A 16635-nucleotide genomic window follows, 5' to 3' on the forward strand; every position below is an offset into this window, starting at 1 on the left:
CACACGCAAGATAGAGATGCCTGGATCAGCTGAAATGTCACCCGAATCTGTGGCTACATACTAACTGTAAGTTCACACCGAAAGCGGCGAGAGCGTCAAAGTAGCCGGATGTCTGTCTATATATATATATAAATATATATATATATATATATATATATATATATATATATATATATATATATATATATATATATATATATATATATATATATATATGTATAAACAATTCAAACTATTAAAGGTAACAATGCATTTTTACAGTGATAATAATATACAATGCATTATTTTCTACAATGATACTAAATAAAGACTAAACTAATTTCAAATAAATGTTACTAAATAAATCAATAAATCACATTAAAATGAGATATTCTAATTTATTTCAAATTAACAAAGCTGTTACGATGTTGAAAGTATTCAAAATGAGTATAATAAACACTAAATTGGCCAGCAACATGTTCATTTCACACTGAAATCACACAATTATGGAAATGCAGCTTCTGATTTATTTCCTCTTCAGCTTAAAATGCTAGCTTTAACATTACGAGGAGGTGATGCATCTTTTATCAGAAATCAAAGACCATACCCGAGCTATAAACACAGCAAGGCAGTCAATCACCTCAGGGTTTGAAGTGGGTTAAACACAACACTAGAAAGAGAGCTATAAAGAGAAAAGAGACCGTTGTATCGCAGCTCTAAATCACAGTCTAAAGACATTCACAGCGACTGAACCACTCCAAAAGAAGAATAGTCACTGTGCATATTTTATGTTGAAGACAATTTTTTTGCAAAAATGAGCCTGGTGTAAAAAAAAAAAAAAAGAGAGAGAAAGGAAAAAAGCCACAGATCAATAAATGTGGAGTTTACTGATGGATTACAGCGGGCTTTACACTGGGGCCATTAAACCTAAATAAACTGCATCAAGTGGAGGTGTTTTCTTGAACCTTTTTAATTTATCAAGCGAATTCTTAACATCAAGGACATAATTAATCACGGTGTCCTTGGAAGAAAAAAAAAATTCAATATGCAACAGGATCTGGTTGCTGGATTTATCTCAGAGATTCTTAATGACTTTTTTACCCTCAGAGAAAAAAAAAAAAGAAAATCACAAGGAATGAGTTATACCTCTGGGCCACTGAAGACGTTAATTAAAAAGGAGGATCAAATTAGGCCAGAATATTCATTTGTTACAAAGAGAGGTTTCTAAAAAGGAGGCGTAGTTAAAAACATAAATGAAAAACAAACATGTTTTCAAGATGAAATCAGGTTGTGTGGTTGATGGTGAAAAAAGCAAGCTGTCTTACAGATCGCAAGGCAAAGACACTCCAAGGAGAAAGGAAGAGAGTTATGAGTCAATTTACTGTTCTCCGTTACTATGGTTAAGAAGGGGACGGGCTCGAGTATCCCATGGCTTTGTTGTTCGGATGCTAGTCAATGTTACACAGAGGATGTTCAGTTCTTGAGGGCATAGAGAGCTTTTCGAAATCCAAAGAGGCACTTGAAGACAAAATGAGGCATGTCAACAGAATGGATCCTGGCCAATACGTTTTTTTTATTTTTTTTTATGTTGGATCTTGTAGGACAGAGTCAAATGTCATCCAGAACAACTCAACAACACAAAAGTGAACATTAGACATTCATTTTTGTCTTTAACTGAAAGAAATAAATAGGCAAATATGTGGCAAATTAAATAAATATCTAATTTAAGTGAGCATTAAATGGACATCTATTTTCTTGTCTTTAACTGAAAGAAAAAATAGGCACATGCAGTTGAAGTCAGAATTATTAGCTCCCTGAATTATTAGCCCCTCCATTTAATTTTTTCCCCAATTTCTGTTTAATGGAGCAATTTTTCCAACACATTAGTAAATGTTAGTTTTAATAAGTCATTCCCAATAACGGATTTATTTTATCTTGTATCTGCAAAGACAGTAAATAATATTTTACAAGATATTTTAAGACACTTCTATACAGCTTAAAGTGACATGATAAGTTAGTTAGGTTAATTAGGCAAGCTATTGTATAACAATGGTTTGTTCTGTAAACTATCGAAAAAAATATAGCTTAAAGGGGCTAATAATTCTGACCTTAAAATGGTGTTTAAAAATTAAAACTGCTTTTATTCTAGCCAAAATAAAAAATAAGACTATCTCCAGAAGAAAAAAATATTATCAGACTTACTGTGAAAATACTGCTCTGTTAAACATCATTTGAGAAATATTTTTAAAAGACAAAAAAATCATAAATAAGTTAAATTGAAATGTTTGAAATAGATAATTTTCTTTTTAACTAATAGAAAAATAAGCAAATATGTGGCTAAAGAAAAATAAATAACTTGAGTCAGCTAAAAAAGTAAATAAATGAATGATTTAAGTCAGCATGAAATAAAATGTCTATTTCAAACATCCATTATTCTCTTTAATTAAAAGAAAAACACAAATAAATGGCTAAAGAAATAAATTAATATTCTGAGTCAACATGAAATGTTTGACATTTTTTAAATGCATGATGTTACTGACTTTTTGACCTTGCGATATTTAATTAAAATATAATTTCCGATTTTTAACCACGAAACCTCCATTCCAAAGAATCATCTCAACAGTTTTCTCCTCTTCCAATAAGTCTCAAATAGCGAACATTATACAGAAAGAAGTCACTAGAAACTCAAACAAAAAAAGTTAAACATTAACCAGAGGCACATTTAAAAACTGAACTCCAACTTTTCCTTACAAAGGTGTTTAATGGAGAGGAACAGAAAAGAAAAATCAATGAGGGTCATTGGAATACTATTCATGACCTTTCAGCTTTCATCTCAGATAACTAAAGAAAAACAGAAAAAACATCTTTCCATTGACAATGTCCAAAATGTTGCCGTCAGCCCTCTTCCTAACTCTTATCTTGTAAAACCAGAAGAGCTTAACCAGTAAAAGAAGCACCTCATTTCCATCCACTTTTTATCTCATTTAATGCTGCAATTAACATACTGAGCCTATTAACTGCATATTACTAGTTTTTAAAAGAGATATGCAAAAATTGTAAAGTTCTTTCTAAGAATGGGACAGTTTGTCCCAGTTTTTTTTTTGTAAAAAAAAATAAAATAAAAAATAAAAAAATAAACCATTCCATTCTCTTGTCATGGTTTGGCATGTGTGTGTACTGTGGTTCACATGCAATTTTTTAATACATCTGTGAGGGAAGTGAAAGTTTGGAGTGTATGTATCTGACTAAAATGGGTGGATAACCCAAAGATATACCTAGAGTTTACAGCAGCTAACTCACAGCTCACAATACTGTCTAATCACATGCTTCAGGTTTTATCAGTTTAAAGTTTCCAGTGCAAAATGCAGCAGAAACTCAATACTCGTGTGCATTTCTCGCTAAGCTCATGAATGCGGAGTTGTTGCATGTTCTCGTGTTGCAACATTTCTGAATGTATGGTACATGCATTAAGCCTATATGTTGCAGCAAATACTTATATTTAACAGACAGCTAATCAGAGTCTACTCTAAGGGTGTACTCGCACTAGGCAGGCACGGTTGCTTTAAAGCATGTCCAGGAGTGATTGTCACCTCGCCTCTCCTCTTTGACACGCACTAAAACTGCATTTTTTCCTTTGTATTATTTTAAGTTGTTTGGGATGCAGTGACACAGTCAGATCCTTTGCTGAGGGGTTTGCATCTTTATTAAACTAGTTCACTTTCATTGAAAAGTAAGAATGATTAATAAATCCATATGAAAAGGGGATCCCCTAAATCTTAAATCTTAAGTTGTGTCTTCAGGCGCACTTTGCACTAGGACTACTGGTGTAAAGTGCCCAAGCCAAACTGAACCGTGCTCTGGACAACCCAGGCTCATTCTGATAATGTACCCCTATATACATTTCTGGAGAGAGCAAAATATGTGCCAGGAGGTATGTTTTTTTGCAACTTTTGTTTTCGCAAATCCGCCAAAGTCGCTGTGTTTACTTTTTCAGATCTCAAATTTTCTCTTTAGTAAAATTAGCTCCTGCTGTTCTTGCGTAAATCCACCAGAGGATTCTGTCAACTGACTGATTGAGTGACTGACCTACTGACCGATCCCCCCACACTACCCCTTTCCTAAACCCAACAAATAGTGTTTTAAAAAGCACAGATTGATCCGTCCACCCACTTCCCTAAACCCAAGCACAGTATTTTGAAAGGCAATCCAGAAAAAAAAGCCCTTATGGCTGCCTGATTTGTACCACGTTTTCAGATTTTACCACATTCTCACCCTGTTATTTTACTTGTTTATTTTAAATTTTTTTATCTTTTGTTTTTGTCTTAACTGCTTTCTAGAACCATTCTTTACCAGACCCCATTGTCGCAGTCAACTCCGCTCTGCATCTTAAGTCCACCAACATACATGTTGAGCTACTGGACAAACTGGTAACAGTGGAAAAGTCTTCCACATTGAGGTAAGCGGTCAGCTGGTAAGCGAGAAAGGCCTCATATGGCCCCATAGTGTTTGTTTTAAAGATGAAATGCAGCCACACATACTTCACACGAATTCCAGAAATGTATATAGTGGACGTCTTTAGAATGAGCCGGCTATACCAACTGCTACCTCTTCCACCTCTTCCAACTGAGCTAGAGCCGCTGAAATTAACTGAGCACTCTGACTCAGAACAGGGAAATGGGGTTCAAATGCGCCCAGGCATGGTTCGAATAGTCTAGTGTGAGTACACCCCAAAATAAAAGCACACATTCAGATTTTTTTTTTTTTTTAAATGGCAGATGCCTAAATTACAACATTTCCCCTTGCTGTGTTACAATTTCATATAGGTTATATCATTTATCAAAATAATGCATCTCTTACTAAGATCAAACTGCCTTGTTCTTTTAGTTTTTTATTACATGGTAAATAAATGGTAGATTATAAGTCTATGTATTGTATGCTTATACAAGGTAATTCTAAATCGCATTTAAGAGTTACAATATTGCTTTTTTAGCAATGTAATCTTTATCAAACCACCATGATCAGAGAACTGATGTAAACTGAACTAACTATTTTTAAACCATCCCACCAATAGTTTAAGGGCTTTACTGTATTAGTGAAATGTCCAGCATGCCAAACATTCACCTGAGAAACGCACTTGCACTGATGTAGTTCCTATTGTGCCTGGTTTTAGCAGTGCAAATGCACACAAAAAAAGATACTTATGTTAGTAGCTCTAGGATCTATGAAAATGTTTCTCCAGTGTTAAAGCCCCCATTTACTCAGCCGCTAATTCTTCCAAACCAACATGGCTAACTTTTTATTCTGCTAAATACACAAAATGATACATTTTGGCAAAAATAATGAATTTGGGATTTAAGAAGTTCACTACTTAAATAAATAAACAAACGAAAGCATCACATAATTAGCAATTTAATGGTCACAATAGGAACTGTCTTAATATAAACTCTGTTGAGTCTCTGCAACAAATTTGTTTCCTTTTATTGTGGGCATGATTACCATTAAATACTTATTAGATGTGTCCTAAACACACTAGAAACCATTAAAATGTACCTGTTTTTGGAAATAACTAGATTTTCTGTGATGGTTTGACTTTGATGAATGATAGAATTTGCGATGAATAATTTTCCTCAATTCATTAAAATGAAAATATAATTAACCTTCAAGCTGATTCGGTGTAAAAACACTGTATATATTCAGCACACATGCATACTGAAACAAAGGAAGTAATAATATGATTCACAATGAGGAAGAAAAGTAGGTACAGTCCTGTAGACTAGAAGGTTATTTATTTTGCAGACAACTTCCAGCTGGGTCTGGTATCCACCAGACACTGAATCACAGTTAGTTCCTCTAATCTTAACTTTACCTGAAGAAAAGCTTAAAGAATAAAATTTACTACTGTAAATTAGGTCAACATTTTCATTTTCACAGTTTCAGAGGATGGATTTCAATATGAATGAATTTACTCACAACATCACTTAATAAGCCAGTTAATTAAGGTGCCATTTTAAAGTGCAAGTCATCATTTTGCCAAAGATTGATGTCGGACCATCTTAAAGTTAACAATATATAATGCAATAAATTTGAGATATATTAGCTAAGTGTGCACACAAGCTACACAAGCAATTCTAAAAGCTTTTACTGGAAGACTGTAAATTTACAAATCTGACAACAACAACAACAACTGCTCTCAATGATAACCATCTCCACAAAGATACGCCACAATCAGTTTCTTTCATACAAAGTGTCTGCTTGTAAAGTTAACATTCAAGTAGGCCTATATGATCTAGTCATCAATGAAGGCACTTCAGCATTAAACAAACCAATACTGCTGCTCTAATGAATTTCCATACTTCACAATGAAAAGGCTTAAAATGTCAGGACAGGCTTGTGGCTTAAGTAGATTAAGCCATTTATCTTTAAACTCAAGTATAATAATAATACAACAAATAAGAAACAGCAAACTAAAAAGATAATGTAAGGGGAAAATAGAAAGTATAGAAACCAGAAGTATACCATGAAACTAATGCTGCATTCCAGTCCAATTTATTATGCCCTTCAATCGCTAACTTTCCTCCATCTCATTCACTCGGATACACATCAATAATTACATTGCTACACAAGTGTCCACTACTGGCAGGACATCTGAACGCATAGGAGGAATTTTTCAGGCCCTCTCCCACAAGATTCTGTCCCGCTCGTGCAAAAATATATATGATTTTCTCCCACTCCCGCCCAAAAAGCCCACAGGTAAACATATAAGCTAAGTAATTTTATTTTCACTGCTTCTTCCTAATACTCTGTTGTTTCACTTTACCTTTTAAATATAAATAAAGAAGCGAAAAATAAACAATTCTGTTTTATTTGAGTTGGATTAAGTGGAATAATAAACAGGGACACACAAATGATGAGTCTTTTTAGAAATTAGAAATCAGCAGCCTTTAGAAGAACAGCCTTTATATTCCACACATAAACCACATGAAAATTTTATTCCAACTTTGTGCCTGTAAATTATTTTTATTTTCTTTTAGTCATTCTTGTTGCTTTTGTGCGGTAGATAACAGAGTACTTGTTTTTTTATTCATTTTAAGATATTTTCATTTTGCGGGAGTCCTGATCACACGATCACATACATGAGGACCTCATCACCCACGCCCATATTCATCCATCAAATCTTTACTCGTTGTGTTGGTCTTGCAATACTCACACGGGTGTGCAGGATTCTACTTAAGGCCCGTTCCCACTGAGTGCTACAGTATGGTATGGTACGGGTCGGTACATGTCACCTTGATCAGGCTAGTGTTTTCACTGCTAAAAGGGTACCAATGGCGTGGTGTACAAAAGAAAGTTTCAGTCGATGTCTATCTCAGTCGAGGAAATTTACATCGAGGCTGTACATCAATACGACGACAAGGTTTGTTTAAGCTTGGGTATACGATGGCTTGTTATTATATGTATATATTATTATGGTGTAATGTCTCGGCTGTGTATTTAAAAAGGGAGTTTCCTTTATTTTCATTCAGCTGGCTTGTGCAAAAGCTAGTGACGTATCTCTGTAAACCAATAGTGTTCAGCTGCGTGTCTTGCTCCACCTTTTGCTACCGTTTTGCTGTGCTAGGTATCCTTTCGAAAGGGTACCCAAAAAATGTTATGGTATGGTTCGCTTACTGATACCTTTTGACAGTGGAAGTCACTATAAAAGCATACCAAACTGTATCGTTTCACTCAGTGGAAAGGGCTGGGATGCATTCATGTAAGCTGGGATGGGTCTGATTATTTATTTACATTGCTTTAGCAACAGTTTCATGATAACTTGCAATAAATATGAGCTGATAAGTCTTAAATGGCTAATTGTACAACTTGGTAGTGTAAATTTTTCAAAATGGCAGTTACTTTACTAGTTTTCTAATAGATTCACTTCATAAAATGTGTTGCTTGTACATTGAATTACATTTAATTTACCATTTCTCATTAATCAGACAGATTCAAGCAAGTTTGACAACAACTGTAGGGTTTCCTTAGCTGCATCTACACTTAATTTGCAATTAATCCCATGTGGTAAGGCGTCCAATAAAAATAATAATATCAAAGTACTTTATTTTTAAAGAGTCCACTTTTCTAATATGTTGAAAATCTTAGGATGAACAATTTGCATATTTTTTGTGCTTGAAAGCAAGACCAGAAAACTAGATATAACATGTGCCAATTAAAAAATGACATTGCTGTTCCTTTTCTATTTGTTCAAAAGTTCAAAGTAATGCACAAACTTTAGCTGTGAAAATTGAGCTTTGTCCATAAATACTTTTTCCCAAAACATTTCGAACCAATCACTACTGCAGAAGATATCTGACTATCCACGTAGTGTGATTTTTGATACATTATTTAAGTAAACAATTAATAATTTATTGATTTCTTCATTTATTAATTGACTAATTATAAGAACCCTGTTTATATAATGTTTTGTATGAAAGTACTAGTGACAAAATTGTACACATTAATAGGAAAGTATCTTTTTGAATGGTATCATTTATCTACACTGGTAAACAAATTAATAAGCTGCATCTTATATTCAAGAATTCTTCTTGATAAACTTCTGGATGACTTTACTTTTGTTTTGTTTTTGTAGAATGTGGGACATCATAATAAACATTTTTATAATACCCCAAGATGTTATAGGGCACACATGTATCACTGTTTCAATATCCAACTTCAGCTTTGTGTGTAGTAGGACTACACAATGAATTGAAAAAAAAAAATGCATATTTTGTCAGTAAAAGCTGTCTCTAATCAATTTTAAATCTCTTTCAGATGAAGCAGTGTTCACTAAACAAAGCCAGTTTCTTAAAAGCTACTCCAAAAAAAATCAGCTGAAAGTGTTTGGCGTGTTGCTGTAATTAAAGATAATCATTCTGTGATTTTTTTTAACTGTTTGTGTTGCCTTTTAATGATTTATGGTTCTGTGTTGTTGCTACATGTAAAACATGTGAATACCACAATAAGTTTTAAAACATTTAATAAATACCACATTTAATAACTCACCTCATAACTTCAGTCGGATGATTGCAATACATCATTCAGTAAGATGATTTTTAGTTGTGTGATTGTCAGGTTAAAAATCTATAAAAGTACTCGCAATAAGAAATGTACTGTTAAATTAATTCTGTAATACTGTAAAAAAAAAGTTTTTCAATTGAATAAATGCATTTGACTGTTTTTGTATTTATTCTTTGATACTAGTTGGAAAAAAATATATAGGTAGAAAAATAATGAAATTATGTTAGCATTACTTAAAAGCACAAATTTCACTGAATATTAGTTACTTAAAATACTTTGTGGACAATTACAAAAAATAAGTACATTTTTACTTAAAAAAACAGGTTTGAAAAACTTAAAACTACAAGTTTAAAACTAATAAAATTGAGTTGATGTTCCTTAAAAGTGCAAGTTGAGAACATTCAAAGTCTATTAAGTAAGGACAAACTAAAATAAAATGTGTTTGAAATACTTAAAAGGCTATTGCAAATAGTTGCCTAAATTTTTGGGGGCTTTTGGAGCAGATTTACTGGTGATCACAGAGCCCAAAAATGCACAACAATTACAACTTTTGCTGAACTGCAATCTTATGTTCAATTAATCATGCAGCCATAGTGCGTATGAGATTTAACAGAACTGACTTAACTGGACAAAATGCGCATGAAAGTCACCTTTGAATAATCACCCAACCCTATTCTTTGTACCAAATAAAACATGGCAATAGGCTACAAACATTTCAGGCTCTAGCTCATTAAATGGGATCTGGGTGTGGTGAAAATTGCCAGTGATTGTAGACTTCAAGCTTTTAATTCCCCTATGGACTCTTAATCACCCCTTCCTGCCAACTAGAGAGCCTGTGTTTTTTTTTGTTTTTTTTTTACATAACCATTGACCAAAGCATCCGAAACACCTGATCCCACCTCAATATTTCCACTTCTACATTATCTGATTCAAGTTAAACCCAATGTAGTCACAAATCACCGGATCTCTTCATCCCACATTCCTTTATCTGGGTGATGGCAATTAAGATCAAAGGCAGATTAAAAAGAAATGACTTCAGACAGCCATTGAAAAGGTTCTGCTTTCATTTATAGACACCACATCGTACAATCTTACAAAGCGAACAAAAAAAGCACTGAAATTAGAATTATATTTTGAATCATCATGCACTGCACTCTTTGCATTGAGCTTTCACATCAAAATCATCATTTTGGAAATGACAAATCAGCATTCTGAAGCTGTTGAGTGATTATTTGGACTAACGGAAATGTTTTATGTTGGAGCGTATTATTGTGTGTCATGATGTTGTAAAAAAAATGTGCACAATAGCAATGAACAGCAGGCAAATAAACAATTGACAGTAACAATACAGAGAAGCCGCTTGACAAACTGCCCGCAAAAATACATTTCAGCATTTTGTCAAAATTTTTCCTTCAAATTCATGCTTTTTTTTTGGGATAAATCTGTTAATCATCCTCAGTCCTGATTTTGATTTTCTCAGACACATCAAGGTCAGTGCATAAAGGTCACTCTCACACACTCACAGACACACTTTATACTCCATATAAAGAGTATTCAGAAACTAACCTTTTATTGCACAGGCCTATCTAAAAGGTTAATGCTGATGATGACCAACAGTAAACATTACAAAATGTAACCCTTTCAACAAAACCACCAACAATCAAAAATGCATGATTATATGGTGTCATGGTTTTGTAATAAAAAAAAATGTGGTTATAATGGAAGTCAATGGGGCAAAAAAGCCACCAGCAGTAAATTAGGAAGAACAAAATGAAAATTAATCAAAAACAATGCAACAAGGGCAATGTTGTTTCACATGTCCAAGACTTCGATAAAAGATTTTTTATAAATCTAGTCAACAATTACTTTTTAAATTGAAAATACGCAATTTTGTGGGGTTTGTGAGGTAGATAAACAGATTTATGCAAAAAAAAATTAATTACAGCAGTTTAATTTAGTTTATGTTTGCATCCCCAACAAAACAAAAGGGTGGTCATTTTGTTTTTAATTCAAAGCCTTTTCTTGAAATATGTGTCATTCTGCTAGCTGAAACACAGCAAAAAAAAGTTATGGCCAAATTAATAATCAAAAATCAACCCAGCGGGGATAAAAACATCCCCAACAGTACATAAGGTTTAAATACATGGTTCAGAAAGTCATAACTCACAATATTCTGCAGAGCACAATTCAGTGTAGTAGCTACAAACATCTGCTAATTTGGTCATTTTTAACAAGCAAAAAAGCTTGATGTCTTAACTTTTAAGTGGTGACATTCATATTGTTTTAAAAAGTGTGAAAACTGATATGAAGTCAATCAAAAAATAAAGTCTCAGTTTCTGCGTTGTCATAGTTACTGTAATTTGTCTTTGTAGGGCAGTCAGGTCCAAGCTCAAACAATGCTTCCACTGTTTGAACCACTACACGATGGTTAGTTTTTTGTAACATTTCTGTAAAAAGTTTTAACAGGCTGTATTTCTCTGCATGGCTAGATACATGGTTGCCCGTTAAGCCAGGAGATAATTGCAGGGGTCCAGTAAATTGAAAAGGTTAATAGGATCGTTTGCACCTGGTGTCTGCTGCCAGGCTGGAAAACAGGATGTTGAGGGGAAAAAAGCCTTTTAACATCTTACAACACACTTCCCTTAATTAAGTTGTACTGTAAATGTCATAAACCTAAATTGCAAAACATTTTAGAAAAAAGGAAGTAGATATCTACAACAGGTAAAAAATAAAAAACTCCCTTCCAGTAATAAGGCACTAAATGTTGAGAACCTACCATTAATACAGCTAACAACAACAGGGTAACCTGAACTTCAAACTCAGAGAATTGTAAAACTACCAACGAAAGGGAATAGCAGGTTAGTAATTCCATGCTATGCTTATCCCATTTTTTAAAAATATGGTTTATTATACTTCAGACCACATTATACCATTAAGTAAAAATGGACAGAAAAAGGGGTCACATTATTATGTACTTGATAATAATTTGTTACAATTACTTATTGTGTAAATACATGTTTTTACATTGTACTTATTATTGAATAAGTGCCTGCATGTAATTACACTTGTAATTAATTTCTGTTAACCATGTTGACCTAAACTCAACCTTTAACTTATACCCGTACCGCCAAACCTGTCCCTAACTTCAAGAGCACGAGAAGTGTTCTGAAATACCATATGAACACAACAAATATATTGTACTTATTTTCCAATGTAAGTGCATAGTAGTTAAGGACCCTCAATATAGAGTGGGACCCAAAAATATGTATAAAAAACATTGCAACCTCAAACATCAACAGGGGATTATAAGCTTTAAAGAATAAACAGCTTTAAAATGCATATAATGTGTAAGTTTGTATGTAAATGTACACTGAATTACAGTGAAACATTACTTTTCCAATAATTTGATATTTTACTTTCACAAAAGTTATCCAAAATTTTAAAACAGACAGTTTATTTACTAAATTTGATGCATGGAACACAATCTTTTAGCTTCTGATGCAGTTGCCGGACAATCAAAAATATATACAGATTAATAATAAAAATGTGTTTAAATTGAAGCATTTGGCTTTACAAATACCCCCTGCTCAATGTGGAAAACTGTAAAAACCATAGGGATCCTGTAATTTAGAACACAGCTAGATGAACCAGTTATTATATTGTTACTACAAGATTAATAACGACTTTCAACAGTTGTGTTTAAACGCAATGACACAACAAAATGACAGCAAAAACAGCCTATGATGGGGTTTAGCCACATAGAAAACCAGAGCATTTTCACCAGGCATGGTTGGTGGGCGCCAAAACTGGCCCTTTAAGTGCTTTACGCAGAAGACCCCCACTTCAAAGGGCTCTTCTCTGTTTACACACATGAAAATCCACAAACACTGCGGTAGCTAAAGGCGAAGTAACTTACAGAACTGCTGTATGTGTATCAAAGCACCTCTGACAGGGCTATCAGTATCCCACCTTTTTATTTTGTAAGCAATTTGCTCATTGATCTGTTCTGCTTTTGTATTTTGATTGTTGCTCGAGGCATGAAGACCACCCGTGCGGAACACAGGCATGAGTCACAACGCTTTAGAACCAAAAAAAGCCACTTCTATACATACAAATACTGACGTTTATCATCTTTGTCTCCTTTGGGAAAGCGTTAAAGTAAACCGGTGACATTACAACTCACCCTTATTCGCCTCATGGCCGCAACAATCTCCACACGGCTATTCGGTCGAGCCACATCCAGACTACCAATATACTGGAAATCAAAGCAAACGGTATGCATTAATCTCCTGTCGACAACTTTGGCTTAGTGAAGCTTAAGGTGTTTCAAACAGACAGTACGGATTGTAAACAAGTAAGAAACAATAGCAAAACAACTTTAAATGTGTCCTGGTACTAAAACAGCGCATGCAGCAGAATGTAAATAAACAGTGGTGAAAAATAAATTCACGTTACCTTTGCTTCAAAATTAATGCCATGCTGGAAGGCTTCCTCGTTATGTAAAGGAATCCGTAAATCGTGTCCATCATCGACTAAATTGTACTTTGTTTTTGCAGGCATGGTGTCTGTTTTAGGTCTTTCTCCTCGGTTAAAAAACACAAACAGCTCGGGGGGAGCCAGAACTCAGTCTAACTCTTGCGGTCCATGTCTTGTTTTAGCCCGAGGTAACTCTTGGTTTCCCAGGCGTGCTTGCTTTTGACAGAGCAACTTTTGTAGAAATCACTATTTTCAACCCGACGTCGCCGAAGTGAATTCCACTAGGTGTTGCGTTTGATCAAATGTGAACGATCTGCCCACTCTTTCCCATTCAAGAGGGCAGCCCTAAGCTTTAGCTGGTGTGGCAGTGCCAGAATCCTGCTTCCTGGGCTTGTCCGTTTCCAACAACTTCACGCCAGCGCCATAACCTAGCCCACACATCCTTTTTCGAAAGGATTGTTGCGAGGGCAGAGCGCCATTGGCTGAAAGGGGGAATTCCACCTGCTTTCATTGGAACACGGCTTCATCACAGGTTTGGAGGAGGAGAAAGACACCTCGCGAACGTTCAACACCCAACAGTGGCGTGCAGGAAGAGCGGAGAATGACACCTAGTGGCAGAGAGCGGTTCTATGTGGATACAAGCTGAGGCAAGTTGGCAGTTCATTTTATACTTTTTACCACATGTTGCTTCTTAAAGGTAATTTAAAAGTTGCATAAATTAAGCTTTCTCTGAAGGGAATTAATAAACATCGCGAAAGGGAAGAAGGGAGAAGGAAAAAAATGTTCACTGATTGTTGATGGCTAGGTGTCATATAATTATTATTATTATTATTATTATTATTATTATTATTATTATTATTATTATTATTATTATTATTATTCATTTTTTATTTGGCTTAGTCTCTTTATTCATGAGGGGTTGCTAAAGTGGAATGAACCGCCAAATTATCCTGCTTATGTTTTACACAGCGGACGCCCTTCCAGCTGCAACTCAGTACTGTTAAATTAATATTATTATTATTATTATTATTATTATTATTATTATTATTATTATTATTATTATTATTACTATTATTATTATTATTATTATTATTATTATTGTTATTATTATTATTATTATTATTATTATTGCCTGTATTATTATTGGCATCAATATTTTCATCACATAATATTACCTTTATCATCACTATTAATTTGTTGCTATAATTATTATTATAATGTAATATCAACATTATGACTATGAATGCTACATACTATATAAATCATTGTTACTCTGATCATTGCTATTTCAATTTATGTTTAATTTCCTTTTGTGTTCTGTGTTTACAGTATTTTGTATGTTTTGAGGTCTTTATAATAAAATATAAATGAAAGAAAAAACAATTCATTTTCAGTTTAATTATGGCTTGTTTCAAACTTTTATTGTTTCCTCAACTTAAATATTTTCAGTTTATGTTAGGCTATATTATGGTCAAACTAAAACTTTTCATTTTAATCTGTTCATACAGGCTAACCATTATTCAAATATATACATTTTGTTTGAGTGCTTTGATACCATATAAATTAATTAATTAATTATATTTTAAAATAACTAAATACATTTTGCTCTTTAAAATAAAGGTCCTGTATTGGTGCTTATGGTTCCATAAAGAATCTTTCTCATCCAATGGGGAATATGCACACAGACTTTTAATTTCAGAAAGCCAGCCTCAGGGCTTCTGGTTAATTGTCATCCTATACAAAATCGCTGCGTTTAAGGTCTGATGTCTTTAAAACACTGTGATCTTAAGTGGATAAAGTGGGTATCAGACCTAACAAGAAACACTGCATTAAATTTTTCCTATTTTTCTACAGCATGTCTTTAAAATATGAAAATTTATTTTACTCCTGTATTTTCAATGGGTTTTCTGTGCTAGCCTGCTGCTAATGACAACACCTGCGTTTAAACAGCCTTTCATATCTTTTAACGGTTAACAACCAAAATGGATGCTTAAGTCTATTTAACTGATTATATTTGAATTACATTACAGCATTTATGCTGTAAAAGAAACCTTATGAAATTGATAATAGTCACATAAAGCTTTCAAGCTTTTTACCGGAAGTTCATCATTGGCTGAAACACTCTATCTGTGCATAAAGCCCATTGAACATTTACATTGAACAAAAGGCTCTTTAGTTTAAAAATGTAACAGAGTGTTCTTTCACGTATTGCTAGGTTACATATTTTAACACTATAGATTACAATACATATTAATACATATTAATTAAACTTTTCCTTGAGAAGATCATGTCAGGCAAAACTTTCCACTATGCTAAATCTGAAATTACAAATAACTTGGTATCAAAACAAAATATGCTACGGGCATCATGATGGTGCAATGGGTAGCCAGATCACCTCACAGCAAGAAGGTTCGAGCCTTGGCTGGGTCAGTTGGCATTTCTGTATGGAGTTTGCATGTTCTCCCCATGTTCATGTGGATTTCCTTCGGGTACTCCGATTTCCCCCACCAGTCAAAAGACGGGTGAATAAGCTAGATTGGCCATAGTGTTTGTGTGTGAATGAGTGTGTATGGATGTTTCCCAGTGATAGGTTGCAGCCGGAAGGGCATCCTCTGTGTAAAACATATGGTGAATAAGTTGCCGGTTCCTTCCACTGTGGTGACCCCAGATTGATAAAGAGACTAAGCTGAAAAGAAAATGAATGAATGAATGAATGAATTAATTAATTAATTAATTAATTAATGAACGAAAAATGCTGTTTTTTTTTTCTCCAAAGATGAAAATATGTATTGTGTAAATTAGTTACAACTGACTTTTATCAATATATGGATGCTTTCCATGTTGGTTAGAAGCACTGCAATCATTAAATTGTAAACATTTCAACAGTTTATTTTAAAATATTTTAAAAGTATTGAAAATCAAAATAAAGCCATGTGAGCACTTTTATAACACTCTACTGTCTCCCATTATGTGTTAAAAACTTCTATAAACACTCTTGACGCCTACTTAAACACTTAAGTGTTTAACTGGAAATGCAACATGACTACAAACAAGTGGTCAAGTGTAAACAAGTCAAGTTTGTAAATACATGGACAGCCCAATTCTTGCACCTGTAATTCTTTGAAA

The 16635-nt window shown here is 33.8% G+C and overlaps 1 protein-coding gene across 1 annotated transcript in view; it reads right to left on the minus strand.

Moving 5' to 3' along the window:
* The window catches only part of nos1apa (nitric oxide synthase 1 (neuronal) adaptor protein a), a 174623-nt gene extending 160684 nt beyond the window's left edge, over nucleotides 1-13939 (minus strand). Inside the window, exons 1-2 of the mRNA XM_021477186.3 lie at nucleotides 13489-13939; nucleotides 13217-13288 (exon numbers count right to left, since the gene is read on the minus strand). Coding sequence (XP_021332861.1) covers nucleotides 13217-13288; nucleotides 13489-13593 — 177 coding nt within the window. The 5' untranslated portion in view covers nucleotides 13594-13939. The remainder of the gene's footprint in view (nucleotides 1-13216; nucleotides 13289-13488) is intronic.
* Between the last annotated feature and the right edge of the window lie 2696 nt (nucleotides 13940-16635).

Source organism: Danio rerio, chromosome 6, assembly GCF_049306965.1.
Source record: "Danio rerio strain Tuebingen ecotype United States chromosome 6, GRCz12tu, whole genome shotgun sequence".
Lineage (NCBI taxonomy): Eukaryota > Metazoa > Chordata > Actinopteri > Cypriniformes > Danionidae > Danio > Danio rerio.